The 19,916-nt window shown below is 50.9% G+C and overlaps 1 protein-coding gene across 2 annotated transcripts in view; it reads left to right on the forward strand.

Annotated features, from left to right (window-relative positions):
• Positions 1-19,916, forward strand: part of LRRK1 (leucine rich repeat kinase 1) — a 119,520-nt gene that overhangs the window by 63,503 nt on the left and 36,101 nt on the right. For both annotated transcript variants that reach the window (XM_088024966.1, XM_088024967.1), the window contains exons 7-15: positions 7,275-7,501; positions 8,606-8,733; positions 8,824-8,987; positions 9,854-9,991; positions 11,856-11,968; positions 13,182-13,258; positions 17,832-17,961; positions 18,534-18,646; positions 19,028-19,242. In XM_088024966.1, the coding sequence (XP_087881092.1) occupies positions 7,275-7,501; positions 8,606-8,733; positions 8,824-8,987; positions 9,854-9,991; positions 11,856-11,968; positions 13,182-13,258; positions 17,832-17,961; positions 18,534-18,646; positions 19,028-19,242 (1,305 nt within the window). The remainder of the gene's footprint in view (positions 1-7,274; positions 7,502-8,605; positions 8,734-8,823; positions 8,988-9,853; positions 9,992-11,855; positions 11,969-13,181; positions 13,259-17,831; positions 17,962-18,533; positions 18,647-19,027; positions 19,243-19,916) is intronic.

Below are 19,916 nucleotides of genomic sequence, written 5' to 3' on the forward strand. Positions count from 1 at the left end.
CTCCTGGGGGGCAAGGAGGCAGGCACGGTGGCAGACGCCATCAGTCGTGTCTTGTGTGTTGTAGTCCCCACATGCACAAGGAGGCTGGGACAGAGCCGCTGTCTCCAACGTGCTGATCCTTTGTCCAGCCAAATCCCTGTCCTCCCTGGCCCCCTTGGACAGTCTGGGTTCCCGGAGAACATCTGCAGGCATCTTCATTTGTAGGGTTTCTTTTGACTTGTTCTTTGGGCTTTTTGCCGAGTTCGTTCTGTTTAGATTAGACCCGTGGGTTCCACCGTGTCTCCAACCATCTGGGGGCTCTGCCCGCTCCTTCACATATCAGAAGGTGGCTCTTGGCTTTCTGGCTGGCCCAACAAGGAGAAGGCACCTTCTGCCATCATCCCCGGATTTTTTGCTTCACCCCCAAAAGAAAGGCTTTGGTTTTATGTTGGCCAAGAATTCACGAATACATTTTAGAAGATTCTCTGTCTCCCCGGTGCCCTTTGAACATGTGTGTCTTGGTGGAATAGACTGATTATATAAGCTGCCTTTTCTTGTCATGCCCTAATGTCATGGAGCTCTAGTCAGTCCCCTCAGGGGATTTATAGCCTCGAGGAGGGAAGATTCTTACACAGTTAGCCATAGGTCGCGGGTCAAACACGGACCAGCTGATAGGAACAATGAACTGACAGCACAGGGAGAACAGGTGTGAATTCTGCTCTGAGGGCTCCGTAGAGACAAGGAGGAGGTGATATTGAACCTCCACGCTGGCGAGGCTCTCCTCTACCTGACCAATGGCAGAGGCACACAGCTCCCTACCAACCCACAACCCTCAAGGTTGAAAGCCAGGCTGAAAGCATCGTAGACCACAGCCCTTCGCTTACCAATTATCTTTCTTCCACCGATGAGGGTTGCACTGACATGAAAGCAAGCCTAAGTGATGTAATTGTGGCCTACCGGCTCTTTCAGTGTGATATTTTATGTCCAGTGGCTTCAAGAAGGTTTGTGTAAAGGCAGGTAATTGCCCCCCGGACCACAGCCCCCACCACAGGACAGGGAGGTCTTTTGTACACGGAAGCACCGCAAACATCACTCTGCACTGAGGCATGCCCTTAAATACATCTAGGCCTTCTTGATTTGGTCCTAATCACTACCACTGCCTCGGGAAAGAAGGTTCTAGGTCATCCCCCTGTGCCTTCTGGAAAAGTAGTACTTCCTTCTCTTTGCCCGAAAGTTAAAGGTCTTGTGCTCAAGGACAAACATGAGCACGTTTCCGTCTGTTGGCTCCGGAGTTGGGGGTGCCTTAGCCACGGCACTGGTGAATTGGTTTGGGGGGGGTCCTCCGCATCCAGCTTGTCTCTGATTTTGCAGTTCAGGGTGCATGGGTTTCATTAGGCGATCACGGGCTTCTCTCTCTCCGAAACTTGTTTATTGTGATCCTTCCCTGGGCTAGACATAAATAAGTAACAAGGGCTTTGGGGCTCACCTGGCTTGGTTTCCACGTCAAGGGCCCTGTCATCTGCTTAACTGTGTGCGTGTTAACTTCCCTCCTGCCGCTCTATAAACACTCGAGCACCCTGTCATGTTTGGGCCGAAAGGAAAATCACTTTTGTTAGTGAAAGTTTTCAAACCAACCCAAGCCCAGGTAGAAATCTCACATGTTTTTTGTTTTTCCCCATCCGCTAAGCCCAGAAGTCTTTTCACAAGGATATCTATACTCTGAGTGTGTTGTCCTGTTTTCAGACTTCTGCTTTTGACTCGTTCTCCTGGGCCGTCGTGAGTCTAGCAGATTTCCACCCTGTAGAAACTCTGGTGGGGGTAAGACCTAGAAAGAACTCTCAGTTTTAGGAACTGGCAGCATCTGGCGTGTCTAGAGAAATCAGCGGCACATACAGCCTCTCTCTTCTTATTGATGATTTTCTTCTGCTAGAACAGCGCCCTCCAGATGGTGTCCCCATAACGTAGCTACGGGTAGTAACACAGACCCTCATGAGCGATGAGGGAGACAGTCCTGGCAGCAAAGCTTACAGGCTTTAGTAGGGTTTAAACAGGCGGCAGGAGGGCTGTGAATTCCAGGGCAGAGAACCCGGGGCAGGATGCGAGCCAGTGCAGTGACAGAGCACGGTGTGAAGGCAGAGGCCAGCCAGACCTGCAGAATCTCGGATCCTCAGGTGACCTCATGACACCCACCATCAAAACGAGGCCGGTTTTTAGGAATATGCTTTTACAAAAGCTCTCTTAGCTCCAGGCCTGCCCACCTTGTGCTTCCCGCAGTGTCCAAGCATTACCAAGCAACGCGCATTCCAGGGGGAGTATTGGCAGCCCCGGGGCTCCCCAGCAGCCCCTCGGCAGATGGGCCAGTCAGTTACTGACAACGAGGCCACACTCCCTGGCTCCCCACAGCCTACCTAAGAATTTCAGCGTTGGGTCCACTTTCTGAGCCCTGTGGTTCATTCGTGAACAGGTAGTTTCTGTGTTTGGTTGGCATGTTTTTTCCTTCACCTTGCATCCTCTGCTCTTGGGAGCATGCCCATCCCCCAGTTGCTTCTACCTACAACAACGGGAATGCAGAGGTCAGGGAGGAGACAGTGAGGCCTAAAGCTGGAAAGTGGCTGGGGAGACTGGCGGCACTGTGGGGCTCCCCAGGGAAGGCGTTGGGATGCTCTGCTGCAGGCAGCCTGGGGCTGGGGGGAAGGCTGAACGGTTTTGAGCAGACCTTGACATTTTAGGATGATGGATCCAGTTGAAGGTGTGAATGGACGGATTGCAGTTCTCAGTGGTTTGATTCTTGTCAGGGCGCAAGCATTTCTTTAGTGTCTGCTGCATGCGGGATGCACTGCTGACCAGCGGAGACCATCAGTCAAGGCTCTGCGCTTGAGGTGCACACGGGCCGGGTTCTGGATGGCCGCACTGCCTGCTGGGGCATAAGAGATTACCCTGGGGTCTGGGTTAGTGCAGTACAAAATCAGCAGGCAGGTTCATCTAAGGGGAGTTGAGCCAGACAGAGCCCGAGAAGGTATCCACGTCTACCAAAACTTGCCTGAGGCCCCCATGGAGTTAGTCAGGCAGACACGGGGCCGGGGGTGGGGGGGTGCTCAGGGCTCCTGAGGTCAAGGCCCTGCTCCTTATGGGATTGATTATAGGCTGCAGCTTTGGGCTCACAGAACATGAAAGAGATGCAAGAGGGAGACTGAACTGTCAGGACAGAACATCTCCCTGATCCTTTTGTACCATCGTTGGTTTGTTTCACAAGCACAGTTGGATTCATTTCTGGTTTGTTAGTTATTTTTGATGGTCCTATCGTTTGCGTTATAGGACTGTCAACAGACACCTAAGGTTTGTTGTTAACAATCAAAACCAAAACCAGCCCCTTTTTCAGCTTCCATTTGGCTGCTGTTGTCAGTCCAAGACAAATCCACTTGGTGTTGGATGACCAGAAATGGCCACACAGGGTGAGTGGAGAGTCAGACTGCGATCTGGGCCTCTTGGCTTTGTGTCCAGCTGTCTGGTCCTGGGTCCGGGACCGGTGTGTGTCTCCAAGAACCCAGGAAGAGGAGGCCGCCAGGCCCTCGGAGGACCTTCTTTGACTGGGCATTGCAAAGCCTGGAACGGTGACCTTGCTCTCAGCCCGCTCCTGGGCCAGCTCTCACGCTGATCCCAAGGCTCCTCACAGGAGCACTCTGTCCTTCTCAGCACACAAGCCAGGGAGAATCCTGGGTCCAGAAGTAACCTAGACATCATCTGGCCCCAACCGCTGTTTAACAGATGAAACCCAACAATAACCAGATGAAGGGTGATGCAATTACAAATTCTAGAAAGATTAGGGAGAGGCCCCTGTGGCTAGATTTGAACTGCAGGCATCAGGATGCCCTCCTGTGAAATACAGAGCCGTGTCGGATCAAGGGGCTGAGAAGCGGTGACACCCCAGTAGCAGTGGGTACGCCTAACACCCAGATTCTAGTTTCTAAATACCATTTTCTGCTAAAGGGAATCAGGGCTGATTGCAGGGCTGGGGTTTGGAAAGCACCAGAGGAGACGGGAGCATCCTGTTTACCAGGAGGTAAGGAAGTACCCCAAACAGGTAGGGATATGTCAAAGGAACACAGGAGCCCCCTTGATGGGACTCCCATTGGCCAAACTGGGGATGACCTGAGCGGCAAAAGACATAATGATAATAATAATTATAACACTTTGAATAAAGAGAGAATCCATGAGTCCATAGGGATACTTAAATGGGGCAGGGAGACCCCCTTCTGTACAGAAGAATGCCAAGAAACAAAGGTAGGAGGAATGGTAGTTTTACAAAAATCACCGCTTTGTAACCATCAGCGTACTAACTGAGCCAGGCTAGGATCAACAGTAGCCGCTGGAACCACTAGGTGAACTGATGTGGGAACGCAAGATATTCGCTGGTCTCAGAATATCACTCCACAGATTGCTTATGAATCACAAAGAGTAAAATGCACAAAGGAGGGGTGCGGGGGACACTACCTTCAACAAGGGAGTAGACTTGGCCTTATCAGTAGTGGAGTAACCTGACAGCAGGTGCCCTCTGGTGACGTTCAGTTGAAAGGACGCCTCATTGTCTGAGATGGTTGCCAAAAATGCTTGCCTTGAATCTGAACACGAGGGGAAAATGACTGAGTAAATTCAGATTATGGGGTGTTCTAGGAGGCAGCTGACTTGAAAAATTGCTGTGCCAATGTTGAAAAGACGTAAGAAGCCACGCGGACTCTTCTAGATTAAAGAAAAGCAGAGGGACATGACAACGAAATGCAATGTGTGATTCTTTTTTTTTTTTAAAGATTTTATTTATTTATTTGAGAGAATGAGAGATAGAGAGCACGAGAGGGAAGAGGGTCAGAGGGAGAAGCAGACTCCCCGCTAAGCAGGGAGCCCGAGGCGGGACTCGATCCCGGGACTCCAAGATCATGACCTGAGCCGAAGGCAGTCGCTTAACCGACTGAGCCACCCAGGCGCCCTGCAATGTGTGGTTCCTGATGGGATCCTGGATCAGGACACAAAATAGTTATGAAAGACGCTTCTGGGGTAACGGGGATTATGTGAGTGTAGACCGTGGATTTGATAATACTGTGTATTGATTTCGTTTCTTGAAAATGATCCATAGATAGTGGTCACACAGGGAAATATTCTTGTTCTGTAGAGATACATGCTGAAGTATTTAGGAGTGAAGTGCCATGATGGCTATAATTTACTTGGACGTGATTCAGCCAAAAATGAAAAATGTGGGGCACCTGCGTGGTGCAGCAGGTTAAGCACCCGACTCTTGGTTTTGGCTCAGGTCATGATCTCCTGGGTCATGGGATCGAGCCCCACATTGGGCTCCACGCTCAGCGTGGAGTCTGCTTGGGACTCTCTCTCTCTCTCCCTCTTCCTCTAAAATAAATAAATAAATCTTTTAAAAAATGAAAAGTGTGTGTGGAAGGAAAGGAGAGAAAGCAAATGTGGCGTCGGATTAACAATGGAATCTAGGTGAAGGGCATTTCACGCGTATTCACTATCCAAGTTCAGCTCTTCTGCAGGTCTGAAATTTTTCAAAATAAAGTGTGGGGGAAACAGTAATGACAAGAGAAACAGCAATAGAGTGACTTACTTGGCTTTTTTTTTAAAAATCAGCTGAAGTTAAAACTCCATTCTCTTGATCCCAAATGCAGCAGACGATCACCTGTCCCTCTTCATCCAGGTGAATGGAGAGACAAGACAGTCTTTCATCCCCTGGGTTAAAGACCAGAGCTTTGAGAGGGTGTCACAGACCTACCCTTCCCAATCCTGGCAGCATCGCTAAGGAGATAAAGACCAGACACACATCGCCATCTAGTGGCCACATAAGGAAGTGTGTCTGGTTCGGCCAATTTTGAAAGCAAACTTACCCCACGTTACTGGTCTTTCCCGCCATTGGCTTGGTTGTTACATTTTCCTGTTTGCCAAACACTGATTTTTTGTTTCCCTAATTTCCTCATATGGATTTCCAGTTGCTTTGGAGAAACAAGCCAAAATGCTGATTTCCCCCTCCCGGAAACTGAACCAAGCCCCAAATCCTTTGATAATCCAGAAAAAAGAGGAAAACCCTGCTCATGTGTATTTAACCACCACACCCCAGCAAGCGGTTGGCCCTTCTGACTCCCTCTTGTGGAAATAAACAAAGGCCAGCCAAATGAGAAAAGCAAAGACGATTTATTCTGAATATCTGTAGCGAGGGAGTCAGCTACCTTCACTTGTGTTTTGGCAGAGAAGTGGGAAAGCTTTCTCGTGGGAGAAAGGGAAAGCCTCAGGTGTGCGCCCACTGGAGGCCATTGATGGGGAAGCTGGAGGCAGCTCAGGAGATGGGAGCTGTCCTGCATGATTGGTTGGGGGAGCACTTTGGCTTTCTCTGGTTGACTTTTTTTTTAAGATTTTATTTATTTGACAGAGAGAGATAGCGAGAGAGGGAACACAAGCAGGGGGAGTGGGAGAGGGAGAAGCAAGCTTCCTGCTGAGCAGGGAGCCTGATGCGGGGCTAGATCCCAGGACCCTGGGACCATGACCTGAGCCGAAAGCAGACGCTTAACGACTGAGCCACCAGGCGCCCCTCTCTGGTTGATTTAAGTGGGATGTGGGGACAAAGTCTGGGGAGGCTGTCCATGATTAATCAAGTCCTGGCCATTTGGGGCTGGTTGTTACAGAAGTTACTGGATTGGTGCTAGACATGGCAGTGTGGTTCCCTACAAGTCTGGCTTAGAGCAGGCTGGCTTCCTGCGCTGGTTATTGTAGAGAAGGGGGTTAGTTTCCCAGGCAGGTGGACAGGTGATGTGTCAAAGTTCTGTTTTTTTATATAGCGCCTGGCCATTGTCTGTATATTTGGTCTTTCTCACTCTGGAAGCAGCCCATCCACAAAGCACCCAGTGTGGGGCCCACTGTGTTGCAGGGGAGAGACCCAGGTTTGGTTTTCAGTCTTTTTCTCCAGTCTGGGGAGACTCCTCCAAGCGTGGGTGGCCTCCTCTGTACAGAGCAGGGGCCATTCCTGCTGATTCTGGCCCTGGAAGAGGCAACACTCAGCCCCGCACCCCCACGGGCTCCCCCTAGAGGCTGGAGAGTGCGGTGGAATCTTGCAGAGATCACCTGTGAGATAGATACAGATGCAGTGCCAGCCACAAGCTGGCCAAGGTCCTGACGCCCTGGGACTCTGGCTGAGATGAACAGACAGACTCACGGTCAAATAACTCATTGCTCTATTCCAAGCTGACATTGGCACCCCGGGCTCACCGAGGGTGCTTTTCCCCTTTCTCCAAACCCAGCCTCTTCGTGTGAAATGGTCCCACCTCAAGTTACCCTGGGTGGATCTGGACTGGCTCATAGACATCTCCTGCCAGATCACAGAGCTGGACCTTTCTGCCAACTGCCTGGCTTCCCTCCCCTCCGTCATCCCCTGGGGACTCATCAACCTCCGGAAGCTGAACCTCTCCAAGAACCACCTGGGGGAGCTGCCTGGTGTGCAGTCATCGGACGAAATCATCTGCTCCAGGTAGGCAGCCGCCCCACGCAGGCCCCCCGGGGTGTGCACAGGGACCTCTGTACCCAGCGCCGCCCCCCCCCCCCCCGCCCCTGCCACCGCCGCAGTCTTCCTGCTCCGTACTCCTTGATCGGAGTTTGTGATTTTGAAAACCCATTCTCCGTAAAAGGAGAGAAATTCTGCCTGTCCTTACACAGTTCTGAGGAATACGGTCCTCCCCTCCTTCCGAGGGGAACGCAGAGGAGTCTGGGCGGGGGGGGAGGGGGCGGGGACGGTTTGTCTGGCCCACGTTACACTTCGCGTGCTGGCCATGCAGGCTGCTCGCCCGAGATGTCCGATGTTGGTCCTGCAGACAGAAATCTGAGAAGGCTGAACGCTTCCTGGCTGGGGTTAATAGTGAGACCCGGGGCACCCATTTTTATTTGACCTCCCAGGGAAAGTGGGAAGGGCCTCAGAGAAAGAGTTGCCCCTAAAGCGCTCTGGCAGCAGGTGGATGGCGTGGGCAGCTCCTGGTCTCCCTTTTCAGGAGGCCCTGGGAAGAGGCCTGAGCCTTCCCCCTGAGGCTGCCTGGGAAGGGGGAGGGCCTTACCTCCACTGACATGCGGTGATCCTCACTCTATAAGGATCTATAAGCCGATTTCAAAAGCTAAGGCTTCACTTGGAGTGAAGTAAGAGAGAATGTCCCACAGAGCATAGGGTCAGAAGTAAGCCATGGGGAAGAAGGCGCCACACAAACACTTCAAGAACAAGTGTCTTCTGAGTGGGGGTCCTTAGCCAGGGCCAGACTCGGGGGTCCAGATAGTTCGAAGCATGGCCCTTGGGCCTTCCAGCAGCTTCTGGGACACCAGCTGACTTTGCTTTCATATATTGAGAAAGGTTTACATCCCTATTGGTCAGTGAGACCTGGGCCCACCAAAGAGACGTGTGATTTTCTCATCTACACGGGACATGGTAATAGTTAATGCGATGAATAGAAGTCCTGCCCGCAACGTTTTCAACGCACGCTCTTTAGCATTGCGTGAGGGGAAAAGAGAAATACGCCCACAGAGAAACATGTAACAGAGATGCTTTTCCTCTTTCTTCTGATGCCTTGACTGCCTCCCTCCCCAACCGCAGGCTCCTCGAGATTGACATTTCCAGCAATAAATTGCCCCACCTCCCACCGGGATTCCTGCACCTCTCGAAACTTCAAAAACTGACAGCTTCCAAAAATTACTTAGAAAAATTGTTTGAAGAGGAAGGTGGTATGTTGTATCATCGGCACCCTGACCTAATTTGTCATTTTGTTCTTGACAGCAGTCTTTTTACCAATTTATTGTTTTCTTTTTCCCTAGCCACTAACTGGATTGGTTTGCGGAAGCTACAGGAACTCGATATTTCTGACAATAAATTGACAGAACTCCCTGCACTTTTCCTTCATTGCTTCAAGTCGCTCAATTCTCTGAATGTCTCCAGAAATAACCTGAAGGTGTTTCCAGATGCCTGGGCCTGCCCTTTGGTGAGTATTTTACCAGAAATCGTGAAAGGCTTGTCAACCCGGCATCTCACGTGAACCAGAGCACAGGTCAGGGCTCTGTCTCACTTCCTCCCCTTGGTAACCAGGCTGGGTAGCAGCATTTCTGTTTTCCTGTTACCACCGAGTGGTGTCACTCAGCATCCAGCCGCTGAGTGTCTCAGGTGACTCACCTGAAAGCCAGCCGCCTCCCCAACCGCCCCGCTGGGCTCCGGGCTTGAGATTCGTGCCATAACACCCATAGAACCTTCCACAGTTACAGTTTGCACATCTGGCATAGGGGGAGTTCCGCCCAAAAGGGGGACACGGTTCCTTTCAACTAGCTGTGAAATAAGAACAAAGAAAAGAAGAAGAAATAATCCACGTCCACCGCACTGCCAATTAAATGGTGTTTTTGTTTCTGGGGAAGTTTGCTTGTTAAAACAGATGGACTAGCATAAAGAATGTTTATGTTTTATTGCTGTTGGTTTCAAACCAAGAAATTCTCCATCGCTAGCGTTCGCACTCTGGTTTAAACATATGTGTGTGGGAAACCGGCTCGTCTCTAGAGCTTGGTCCGGAATGATGCTATTATTTCCAAGGACAATGGGCCAGATGTTCTGGAATGAAGGGATAGAAGCATGAGCCACCTTTGTGTCTCTCAGGAAACCATTCCCATCCCTTCCTTGGAGCAAGGACAGCAACATGGGACAATGATGGTTTATAGCCCCTTAGCCAAGTTGCATTTATGACAGAGCCTTATTGTCGTATTCTGATTTTCCACATCAAATTTGGAAATGGTCTTTCCCATAAGCAGCACTGCACTTAAGAAGCTAATTAATATCTCCTTCTCCTTCTCGTCAAACTCCTAGAAATGTTGTAAAGCATCCAAAAATGCCCTGGAATCTCTACCAGACAAGATGGCTGTCTTTTGGAAAAACCACCTGAGGGATGTGGATTTCTCAGAAAACTCTCTCAAGGAAGTTCCCCTGGGGCTTTTCCAGCTTGATGTAAGTCTGATAGCCCTCTCTTTCTCATTTTTGGCTTCTGTGAGGGAATCAGTCCACGTTGCAGTACAATCTGTAGGCTTCTCCTGAGCTTCTGAGACAAAAAAAAAAAAAAAAAAAGGTTCAATTGTCAAAAATGTGTGTGTTTATGAGCAAAGATTGGGAGGAAGTGAGCAACATGAAAGCACAGCCCAGCAGCCCTCTGTCTGGCCTTCTCTGGCCTCTGTCCTTCCGGGCCCCTGCCCAGCCCCCCCAACCCCTGGCCAAGGCGTACCAGTGTGCAAAGCCAAGGGAGCGCTGCGGGGTGGGCCTTCCTGCCCGTCTCCCTCCCCAGAGGTGGCAGACCTGGAATTCCTGGGGGTCAGAAGCTTCTTTGGATGTGAATTCAAGAAAGTACCTTTTGCCAGAGCCCCATGTCCCCCTGCCCCGACCCACCCACCCGGGGCTGCTTTCTTATATTAGGTGGTTTGCCCACCTGTCTCTGTTTTCCCCACTCGAATGGGAGCCCCGTAAGGCAGAGCAGAGCTGACATTCATCTCTTGGCACCCAGGGCCAGCCCCACCTCGGGGCCTGACCAGTGTTGGCTGAAGGCACCAGGGCAGCCCCGGGCAGAGCTCACAGGCCTCGCCACCCAGTCCTGCCAGGCCCGCCACCTGGGCCCCCACAGGGTCTTGTGCCGGGAGAAGTGCAGCTTCCCCTCATGTTCAGGGACCCCTAAAGGGCCAGAAACGTACCTTCTATCTGTGTGTTCTCAGGGAGGAAGGCCACCAAGTCTCAGGCCCCAGGGCCTGCACGCTTTGATGGGGGCCCTGGTCGGTGAGGACGTAGGTCACTGTTACCCTCAAGGGCACCCCTGGCTTGTTAGCTTAGCCCCCTGCTCTGAGTCGGTATCCTCATTTCTCCCCAGCAGCATGCCGACTGGGTTCTCGGGTTCCCACCAAGGCCAGAAGCAGCAGATCAGGAGGGAAAGAATTTTGTCCAGGACCTTACCGCTCAGCCCTGTGGGAATTCATGTTTGCTCACTATCTCCCCCTCCAGATGGGGCTCTTGCGAGGCCCTGCACAACCCTGGGGTCCTGGGGCTTGGTGCATGCATGGCCCTATGAGACATTCAGTGACACGCTGGTTGTGATGGGGGCGGCCTGGATCCCCTTTGACAAGGGAGGAGGCGAGGGCATGGAGTAAGGAGTATAAAGTGGGGCAGCCCATTTGCACTCCTGAGCCTTGCCCACCGAGGACAGGAGAGTCCCTGTCCCTAGCGAAGGCTTCGAGAAAGGTTACAACATTCTTCCTGTACTCCCACTAAAGTAAAACATGTTACAAGTCCAAGGGCGGAGCTTGTCCCCCGCAGTTTCTGGTGCCGACGGCCAGGGGGTCAGCAGGGGGCACTGGGCCAGCAGAGGGGGCCTGGCTAGGGCAGGCAACCCTCCGTGTCCCTGCCACCCTGCCCCTGCACGGGGCATCCGCTGAGGAGGTCACGGGAGGCAGGGGCTTCTCGCCGCCGCCATGTGATACCTTGGCCTCCAGGACTCTCAGCACCAGCCGCTGCTCCCCGGGCAGGCCCATGAGTAATTGTCACTCTTCAGAAGGCCCAACGCTGAGACGTACTTGGACTCCTTTCATTCTGGAATGACTGCCTCCCATTGATCTGGAGGGAAGGACTGTGTTCAGACGGTCCTGTTGGCTGCGTTGGGTATAATTTCATGAGTTCTAAGAGGCTGTTGAGCCCGACACTATTGGGATCTTGGTGAGGGTGAATCCGTTATCATCATTTTGCTGCATTTTGTCAGGGAGCTGACCCCTCTTCTCAGTCTGTCCTCCCTGTGGTGTTTGATGGTGTCTCTGCATCTCTCTCTCTTTCTCTCCAGGCCCTCATGTTCCTGAGGTTACAGGGAAACCAGCTTGTGGCGCTGCCTCCTCAAGAGAAGTGGACCTGCAGACAGCTCAAAACCCTGGATCTTTCCAGAAACCAATTTGGCAAGTAAGCATGGGGGCTCTTTACCCTGGCAAGTTCTAAAACACATGCGTAACCACAGTCCAGCAGCCCCTTGGGCTGGTGGCTCTGTTGGTTTATTAGGGCTGCAGTAACAAAGCACCACAGGCTAGGGGGCTTATGCAAGACACGCCTATTCCCCCCCTCCCCCACGCTTCTGGAGGGGGGCAGGTCTGAGGTTTCTCCCGAGGCCTCTCTCCGGGGCTTGCATAGAACCCCCGCTCCCCTGTGTCTCACATGATCTTCCCTCTGTGCGTGCCTGTGTCCGAATCTCTTCTTAGAAGGACACCAGTGAGATTGGATTAGAGTCCACTCATATGACCTCATTTTAACTTATTTACCTCTTTAAAGACCTCACCTCCAATTACAGTCACGTTCGGAGGTCCTGGGGGTTAGGACTTCAAAACATAGGGGCGCCTGGGTGGCTCAGTTAGTTAAGCATCTGCCTTGGGCTCAGGTCACAATCCCAGCATCCTGGGATCGAGCCCCACATCTGGCTCCCTGCTCCGCGGGAGGCCTGCTTCTCCCTCTCCCACTCCCCCTGCTTGTGTGCTCTCTCTGTCAAATAAATAAATAAATAAATCTTAAAAAAAAAAGACTTCAAAACATAAATTGGAAGGTGAGGGGCACAATTCACCCATAACAGCATCCTCCCATTTCTAAAGTTTAAAGGCTCCCGGAGGATCTTCTCACGCCTAATCTGTCATTCTTTTCCAAAGTTTTGGCGAACCACTCACCAAATGCACATCCATTGAATAAAAATCACTCCCAAAACCTTCTAATAAAAGATGAAAATCTGGGGATGAGCACATCTGGCCCTTGGGGTCCTGGAGACCAGCCTCCCTATTTCACTTGCTGAAGCCCACTTCTTAGCGGGACTTGACCCCCGAAAGAGAATCCCCCCACCCCAGTGAGAGTGTGTGATATGGAACAGCCACTGGAATGGGCCATCTTGCCAGGCACAGAAATGCTCACACCTGCCTGAAATGGAAAATCTCAAGAATCGAAATCACCGTTGGTCATGCTGAGCTTAAGCAGTGCCATTAGCAGGCAGGGGCTGTGGATGCTTACCTAGTAGCTGCAGGGGGCCCAAACACCCTGCTGATGGAATGTTCTCCCTTATCTCCGCATGGCTCAGCATTATATAGTCCCAGCAAAAATTGTCATGCTCTTCTCAAAATCATTTTTTTTGCCCCTGCAGAAATGAAGATGGATTGAAAACAAAGCGTATTTCCTTTTTCACCACCAGAGGGCGCCAGCGTTCTGGGGCTGAGACAGGTGTGTGAGTCCCTGGGGGCAGATGAGACCGCCGGGCAGGCAGTTCCCTGCCCCACCACCGGGGGGCGCCCTTGCATGGGGCTTTCCCCGAAAAACCTGGGCGCGCACTGTGCCCGTTGCTCATCAGACAGGTGTGGCCTGCAAGTATCCTGAAACCCTCTTTCCTGCTTGCAGTCCAATGAGACTGATAGCTATTGTGTGAGTGAGCACCGCCCTAGAGATGGTACACCTGTTAGCGCCTTTCTGTAAGGCTCATGGCATGGGGTATGGCTTGGGGTTCCCCATTTTGCAGGTGAGGAAGCTGAGGCTCCCACTGGGTTGCAGTCAGCTCAGGTTCCCATAACAAAGCACCACAGACTGGGCAGCTGAGACAATAGAAATGTATGCTCTCACAGTTCTGGAGGCTGGAAGTCTGAGATCAGGCTCCTTGTGAGGGTCTTCTTGCTGTTTTTTCAGAGAGAGACAGACAGACAGACAGAGCAAGCTCTCTGGTATCTCTTCGTATAAGGGCACTAATTCCCCCTCATGGGGACCCTACCTTCATGACCTCATCTAAACCTAATTACCTCCTAAAGGCTCCAACTCCAAATATCATCACACTGGGGGCTAGGGTTTGATGTATAAGGGGGGGGGCACAATTCAGTCTACAGCACAGGGGCTGACTGACTGGCTGCTTGGCGACAGAACCAGGTTTCAGCCCAGCGCTGAGGGACCCCAGCCCCGAGGTTGGGAAGGGTAGCACCGTGAGGTCTTCACGACCACACTGTAGCGTCTGATGAAGACCACATGGGAGCACAGCCCCACCGTCCTGGCGAGCCTGAGATTCTGTTTTCCCCCAAACTCATCAGAAACAGAACTGTTCCTAGAGTGTTCTTACTGGTCTTACAACCAGGCCAGCCCAGCAGACAGCATTCCAGGAAAACAAATTCTTCTCATTCGTCATTTTCTGAGAGGTATGGGGGGAAGGTGTATACCTGTCCCTTGAGCTCCTCAGCACCCCCCCCCCCTTTTTTAACCTGAAAGCAAAGATTTCTAAAGCCAGCTACGCTCACATAAATATCCCTCAGGATGCTGTCCTGGAGAACAGGAACCAATATTTAGGTCATTCTCAATGTGACATAACTTTCTTCTTTGGCTCAGCTTATGTTGGCAAGTGCTCTTTTAGCACAGATGGTGTAAGATGGGGACAAGAAATGCCAGAGGCCAGGACACATTTGCAGATGACCTAAATAGTCTGTCCACCTCTTACACGTCTTAATGAACTGGTATGTGTGTATATATACACACATTATACATACGCATCAGTCATGTGTGAGTGTGTGTGTCTACATGTGATTAAAAAAGTAACATGTCATCAGTGGAACAGACCTAAGTAAATAATAGGAACTTAGCATATGATAAGGTGGCATTTCAATTTAGTGGGGGAAACATGTTCTGTTGTTTTAATAAATACTGTGTTATACCTGCCTGTCCAGTTGGAAGGGGAAAATCACAACACTGGATTCCCTACCTTACATCTACTTACAAAAATTTCCATGTGGACTTCCGATTTTTAAACATTAAAGGAATAGAAAACTATAAACATTTAAGAGAATATAGGTAAAATTTGTGGATGGAGAAGTCCTTTAAAAACTAGGTGGGGAATCCAGAAGTCCCTAGAAAAAGACCAAAACCTTGGGCTTTGTAAAAATTGAAAAGCTTTGTTCAGTAAAAGGCATCATAAACCAAGTCATAATGCAAACAGACTGAGAAGTATTTTCAATGCAAATCATTGCAACATAAATTGGCTTGAGTCCCTAATATACAAAGACTGTTTACAAATTAATTTTTTGAAAAGGACAACTCAATTGGAAAAAAAAATAGGGGAGGGCAATGGATATAAACAGTTTGCAGAAAAGGAAGTCCAAATGGCCCAGAAATAAATGAGAAGGCCCCGAACCACACTAATGGGGCCACACAGTGAGGAATTTCATAACTCATCCTTTTTAAAACGCGGGGCCTTAGGACTTTGGAAATTGAGTCCAGACATAGGGGTTTCACTTGGAAGGAAGGATAAACACTTTCTTCTCATTGATGCCAAAACGGTATAATACCCGTGAAGAGTGTAGCTGGGATAGACCTCGGTCAGGCTTCTATTGCTGTGGGTTGAGCCTCGTCCATCTGAGTGGATTAGAAAGGTGTCTCCAGTTTGGAAATGCAGTAGGGCGAGAGGAGGTAGGGCCCAACACTCAGTGGGACCAGACACTCCCCTGTGGAGCCGTCAGAGTACAAGGCCAAAGGCATGCCACAAAAAACACAACAGGAGCGTGTACTAATGTTCTGGAAAACGGTTTTGCTGGTGGCCCTCAGGAGCCTGGCTGTGGAGTGAGGTGAGGAGGCCACACCCCTTGGAAGTTTCCCTGGCAGAGGTGGATGGTGGCTTTGGCACATGACAAAGGCCTCTTGAGTTTGTTAATTTCATCTCAAATGTTGAGGCCCACCCCTGGATGAAAAGAAGGAGACCCAAAAAAAAAAAAAATTAAAAAAAAAAGAAAAGAAGGAGACCCAGTTACAAATTCTTCTGGGGGGGGCGGTGGGGGGAGGGGGGAGGTTATTCTCTGGGGGCTGTTGATCTTCGGGTAAGGAATTATCTATAAAAGCTAACTTGTTTGCAGATGGATAGTAAAATTCCAAGCAGATTTATGTACATTCAAGTAGTCCTATTTGTGCGGCGGCCTCGTCCAAAAATAATTTGGACAGCCGTTTTTACGGTAAAATTCAGACCAGCAGAGTCATAAATAACTCGGCATAATTACAGTTCATAAATACCTGGTGCTGTGCTCTCCCAGACCCGCTTCTGCACGGGGCCAGGAGCTCTGTGACAGGTGCTGCTTCTGTTCCCCATGGTAGTTCCTTATTCCGTCCGCCTGTTACTTAGGCTTCATAAACACCGAGGTACAACTTGAAAATCAGAAAGCGCAGAGGCCAGGTGTTCTGAATGTGTTCTCCGGGAAGAAAGTGAGCCTTTTTTTCTCCCCGTGCACGTTCTTTCCGTGTGTGTCGGGGCAGGCTAAAGTGAATCATTCTTTTTCATTGGGGGGGGAAAAAAGTCCTTTTGAGCATTTTCCTTACGTTCAAAGCCGTCTTTAAGAGTCTGTTGCACCTTCATTACACTAAAGGAGGTACTGCACTGAGTCCTCTCCCCATGGGGGCCTACTGGGCTGGCTTTCCGGGCTCCGATTTCGGGATTCCGTTATCGTCTCTCCCAGAACATTCTCTGATCCTAGGTTACCCCATTACCATCGATACCACGGGTGACAACGTGTGGAGAAGAGCCAGAACGAAGGGAGGAAGTTGTGATCAAGGGCAGGAAAGTCGCTTCAGCCCAACAAAAGAATCCTGGCTTCTCTATCTTGCTGGGCTGTCAGAGGGCCAGAGGAGAGGGCTTTGGGGCCATCTTTTATCTTGAGTTCTGGGAGCTGGAGCTGAAAGGGACCCTTGCAGGCGTGGAGTCCTGCCCCCTCCCAGCACCCCCACCACCCCACCCCTCCCTGCCTTACCAGGGAGGATAAGGCACTTCGGAGATTTTGCTGAAACCTAAGTCTCTGATCCCCATCAGTTGGCGAGTCCAAGCTCCCAACCCCAGTCTCTCTCAGCTCCCACACTGCGGTGCCCGAGGAAGGAACACATACAACATGATCTTAATGGGAATCTCATAATTAGCCTCATTAACAAAGTCGCTTAAATACCAGAGAGTTGGCTGGCTTTTCAGAGAGTGGCATCTCAGGCAGCCTAAAAACCAAGCCCATTGTATTATTTGTTAATGGATTGGCTTTTTTTTTTAATTGAAGAAGGCATGTCCACAATACACAGAATTTTTGAGCAGTAGCAAATGGTGTGGAATGAATATCTAGTCTCCTAGTAGTTCCCTTCCCCAGAGACAATGGTGGAATTTGATGCGTCTGTAGTAACCATTATGTTTGTATCTAACATACATGTACGTGCATGTGCGCCTGTGTGTGTTCACATGCCTGTAGCAGCATGTAACTTGCACACACGTGTGGTATGTGTGCACGTCTATAACACCGTGTACCACCTGTGTGCATGTGTGGCCTGCACACAAACAGCATTGCAGAGCATCTCTATGCATTACGGCGCGCACACACATGAAACATACACACAGAAATGCACGGGATGTGTGTTTGCTCACATGCCTGCACACCCACGTTTTCAGTTCACCAATAGCTCTTGAGTATCATACCCGCACATGTAGACCTGCCCCATGCTTTGCAATAATTGTATATTCTCTCGTTACTCATCAGCCACCTCCCAGTAGGCTGTCTTCTGTCTTGGCTATTACAGTGTGCCATGGAGTGTCCTGCCCTCACATCATTGCCACACACGTGCACAGATGTCTGTAGGACCATCTCCTAGAATTAAAATCCCTCAGTCAGGAAGATGAGCACCTTACTCAGGGTGACTTGCCAAAATGTCCTCTGGAGGTTGAACCCGCAGGTCCACCCAGCTGGCCTGCACGCTGGGATGGTCCAGAATCATCTGCAGACATCCAGTCTGCTTTGCCATTTCTTTGCAGCGGGGGTGCTGGAATTTCCGGCCTTCTTAAGTGAGTCTTTGGAAGTCCTTTGTCTGAACGACAATCACCTGGACGCCATCCCTCCCTCGGTTTGCCTCCTGAAGAGTTTATCAGAGCTCTACCTGGGAAAGTGAGTACCCAGCCAGCGCAGGGAGGCAGAGTGTCCTCTGTAACCCATCTGAGGATCCGGACACTGGCGGGCGGAGGGGGTAGGGGGGAAGAAGCCATCTATGTACCCGGAGGCAGCATTGGGACTTGCAGAACCGGGCTTAGTCAAAGACGTGGGTGAGGGGAAGGCAGGGGCTGTGAGAACTGCTCAGTCAGTCATCCTTCCATTTACTGAAAACCTACCGCCAGACACCACGGAGGGGGTGCAGTGTGCGAAACAATGAAAATATCAAATAATTTCGTTACATTGCCATTTTGAGAAGAGACACTGATAATCTTTATGGCATCGTAATAAATAGGAGAGATGAGGACGGTGGGGGAGGAAATCTAGTTCTAAGCCACAGGGATCTGCAGAAGACAGAGCTGGCTTTCTAGCGAGAAAGGCTTTGGAGTTATTGTCTAGACAGAACGCTCGAAAGCAGAGCCCGAGATGTCGGGGTTGGGGTGCAGGGCCCAGAGGCTGCTAGGTTGCTGCGTGCGTGGGTGTGGGGGTGTGTGTGCATGTGTCCTCCCGTGGTGTATGTGTGCCCTCAGCAATCCTGGCCTCCGCGAGCTCCCTCCTGAGCTGGGGCAGCTGAGCAATCTCTGGCAGTTGGACATTGAAGACCTGAACATCAGCAACGTGCCCACGGAGATCAAAAAAGAAGGTAGGGCTTCTGAGGCACTCCCCCCTCCTCTGGGGAAAGAGGACTCAAGTCCGGTCGTTAAGGACCTGGGCTGGAAGCCTCTTGGGCTCCCGTGGTTGGGTACCACTGTATTGCAGTTAACCATACGATAAAACTATCTATGATTCTCTGGGCAGGAAGGATATTGTCTTTAGGCCCTTGACTTTTGGACTCCACTTTTGGGGTAATTACGACCGCAACTCCCCGCCTCCAATCCGACTCAATCGCCCTCTCCACTTCCCCCCATTAGAACACATGGAAAGTGTTCCTTCAAGACAGGATTTTTGTTTCCCAAGAGCTGTGAGCATGTTCTCGCCCGCATGTCAGCAGCATCTACTTTCCCCACTCTGTGATTTTGCATAGGCCCCAAAGCAATGTTGTCCTACCTGCGCGCTCAGCTGCGGAAAGCAGAAAAGTGCAAGCTGATGAAGATGATCATCGTGGGTCCTCCGCGCCAGGGCAAGTCCACCCTCCTGGAGATCTTACAGACGGGGAGGGCCCCCCAGGTGGTGCACAGCGAGGCCACCATCAGGACCACCAAGTGGGAGCTCCAGAGGCCAGCTGGCTCGAGAGCCAAGGTCAAGGATGGTCGGCGTGCAGAGTCCCCCAGGGGTGGGAGGGAGCTTCCCTCTGGGTCCCTTCTTTCTCCTCTCCAGAGAGCCTGCGATTTTCACAGCCTGGTGTCTGAGGCCCAGCATATTTACAAGGGCCGCTCCTGCCAAGGACGGTGAATAATTTCTTAATAATTTCTTAACATGACCTCGTGGGTGTTCTGTTATAGTTAAGTTGAGGCTTCGGGCCAGTGGTTCTTAATCTTGGCTGTCCATTAGATTTCTCTGACGAGCTTCTAAAGACAGCAGTGGCCAGGCCTTTCCACTCCTGGCCCTAAGGATGGCATTTCAAATGGTCCGGGGTAGCTGCCCCCCAGAGCTGAGAGCAAACTGCTACTCTAGGCAGTGAGACACAGGAGCACCTGGCCCTGATGAGGAGGCTGAGAGAGCACTCCTAGAATGAATGCGCTGTCCTCCCTGACACCTGCTTTCACCCCAAGCTCTGAAAAGTCGAGTTCTTGAGCCCCTACTTAAAACGAATCCTTTGGCAACTCTTAATCATCTTGTATTCTGTTCAGTATGAGACATAGGAAAATGAACATTGTCTTGCCCTGGAATCAGAGGAAAGAGCCTGCAGAAGAGTGGGAGGGACAGACCATAGCACAGGCCCTTAGCTGTTTCTCCCAGCTCAGGGAAAGAAC

Source organism: Eumetopias jubatus, unplaced genomic scaffold (assembly GCF_037043125.1).
Source record: "Eumetopias jubatus isolate StellerSeaLion01/CBP00866 unplaced genomic scaffold, mEumJub1_p1.0 scaffold_7, whole genome shotgun sequence".
NCBI classification, from domain to species: domain Eukaryota; kingdom Metazoa; phylum Chordata; class Mammalia; order Carnivora; family Otariidae; genus Eumetopias; species Eumetopias jubatus.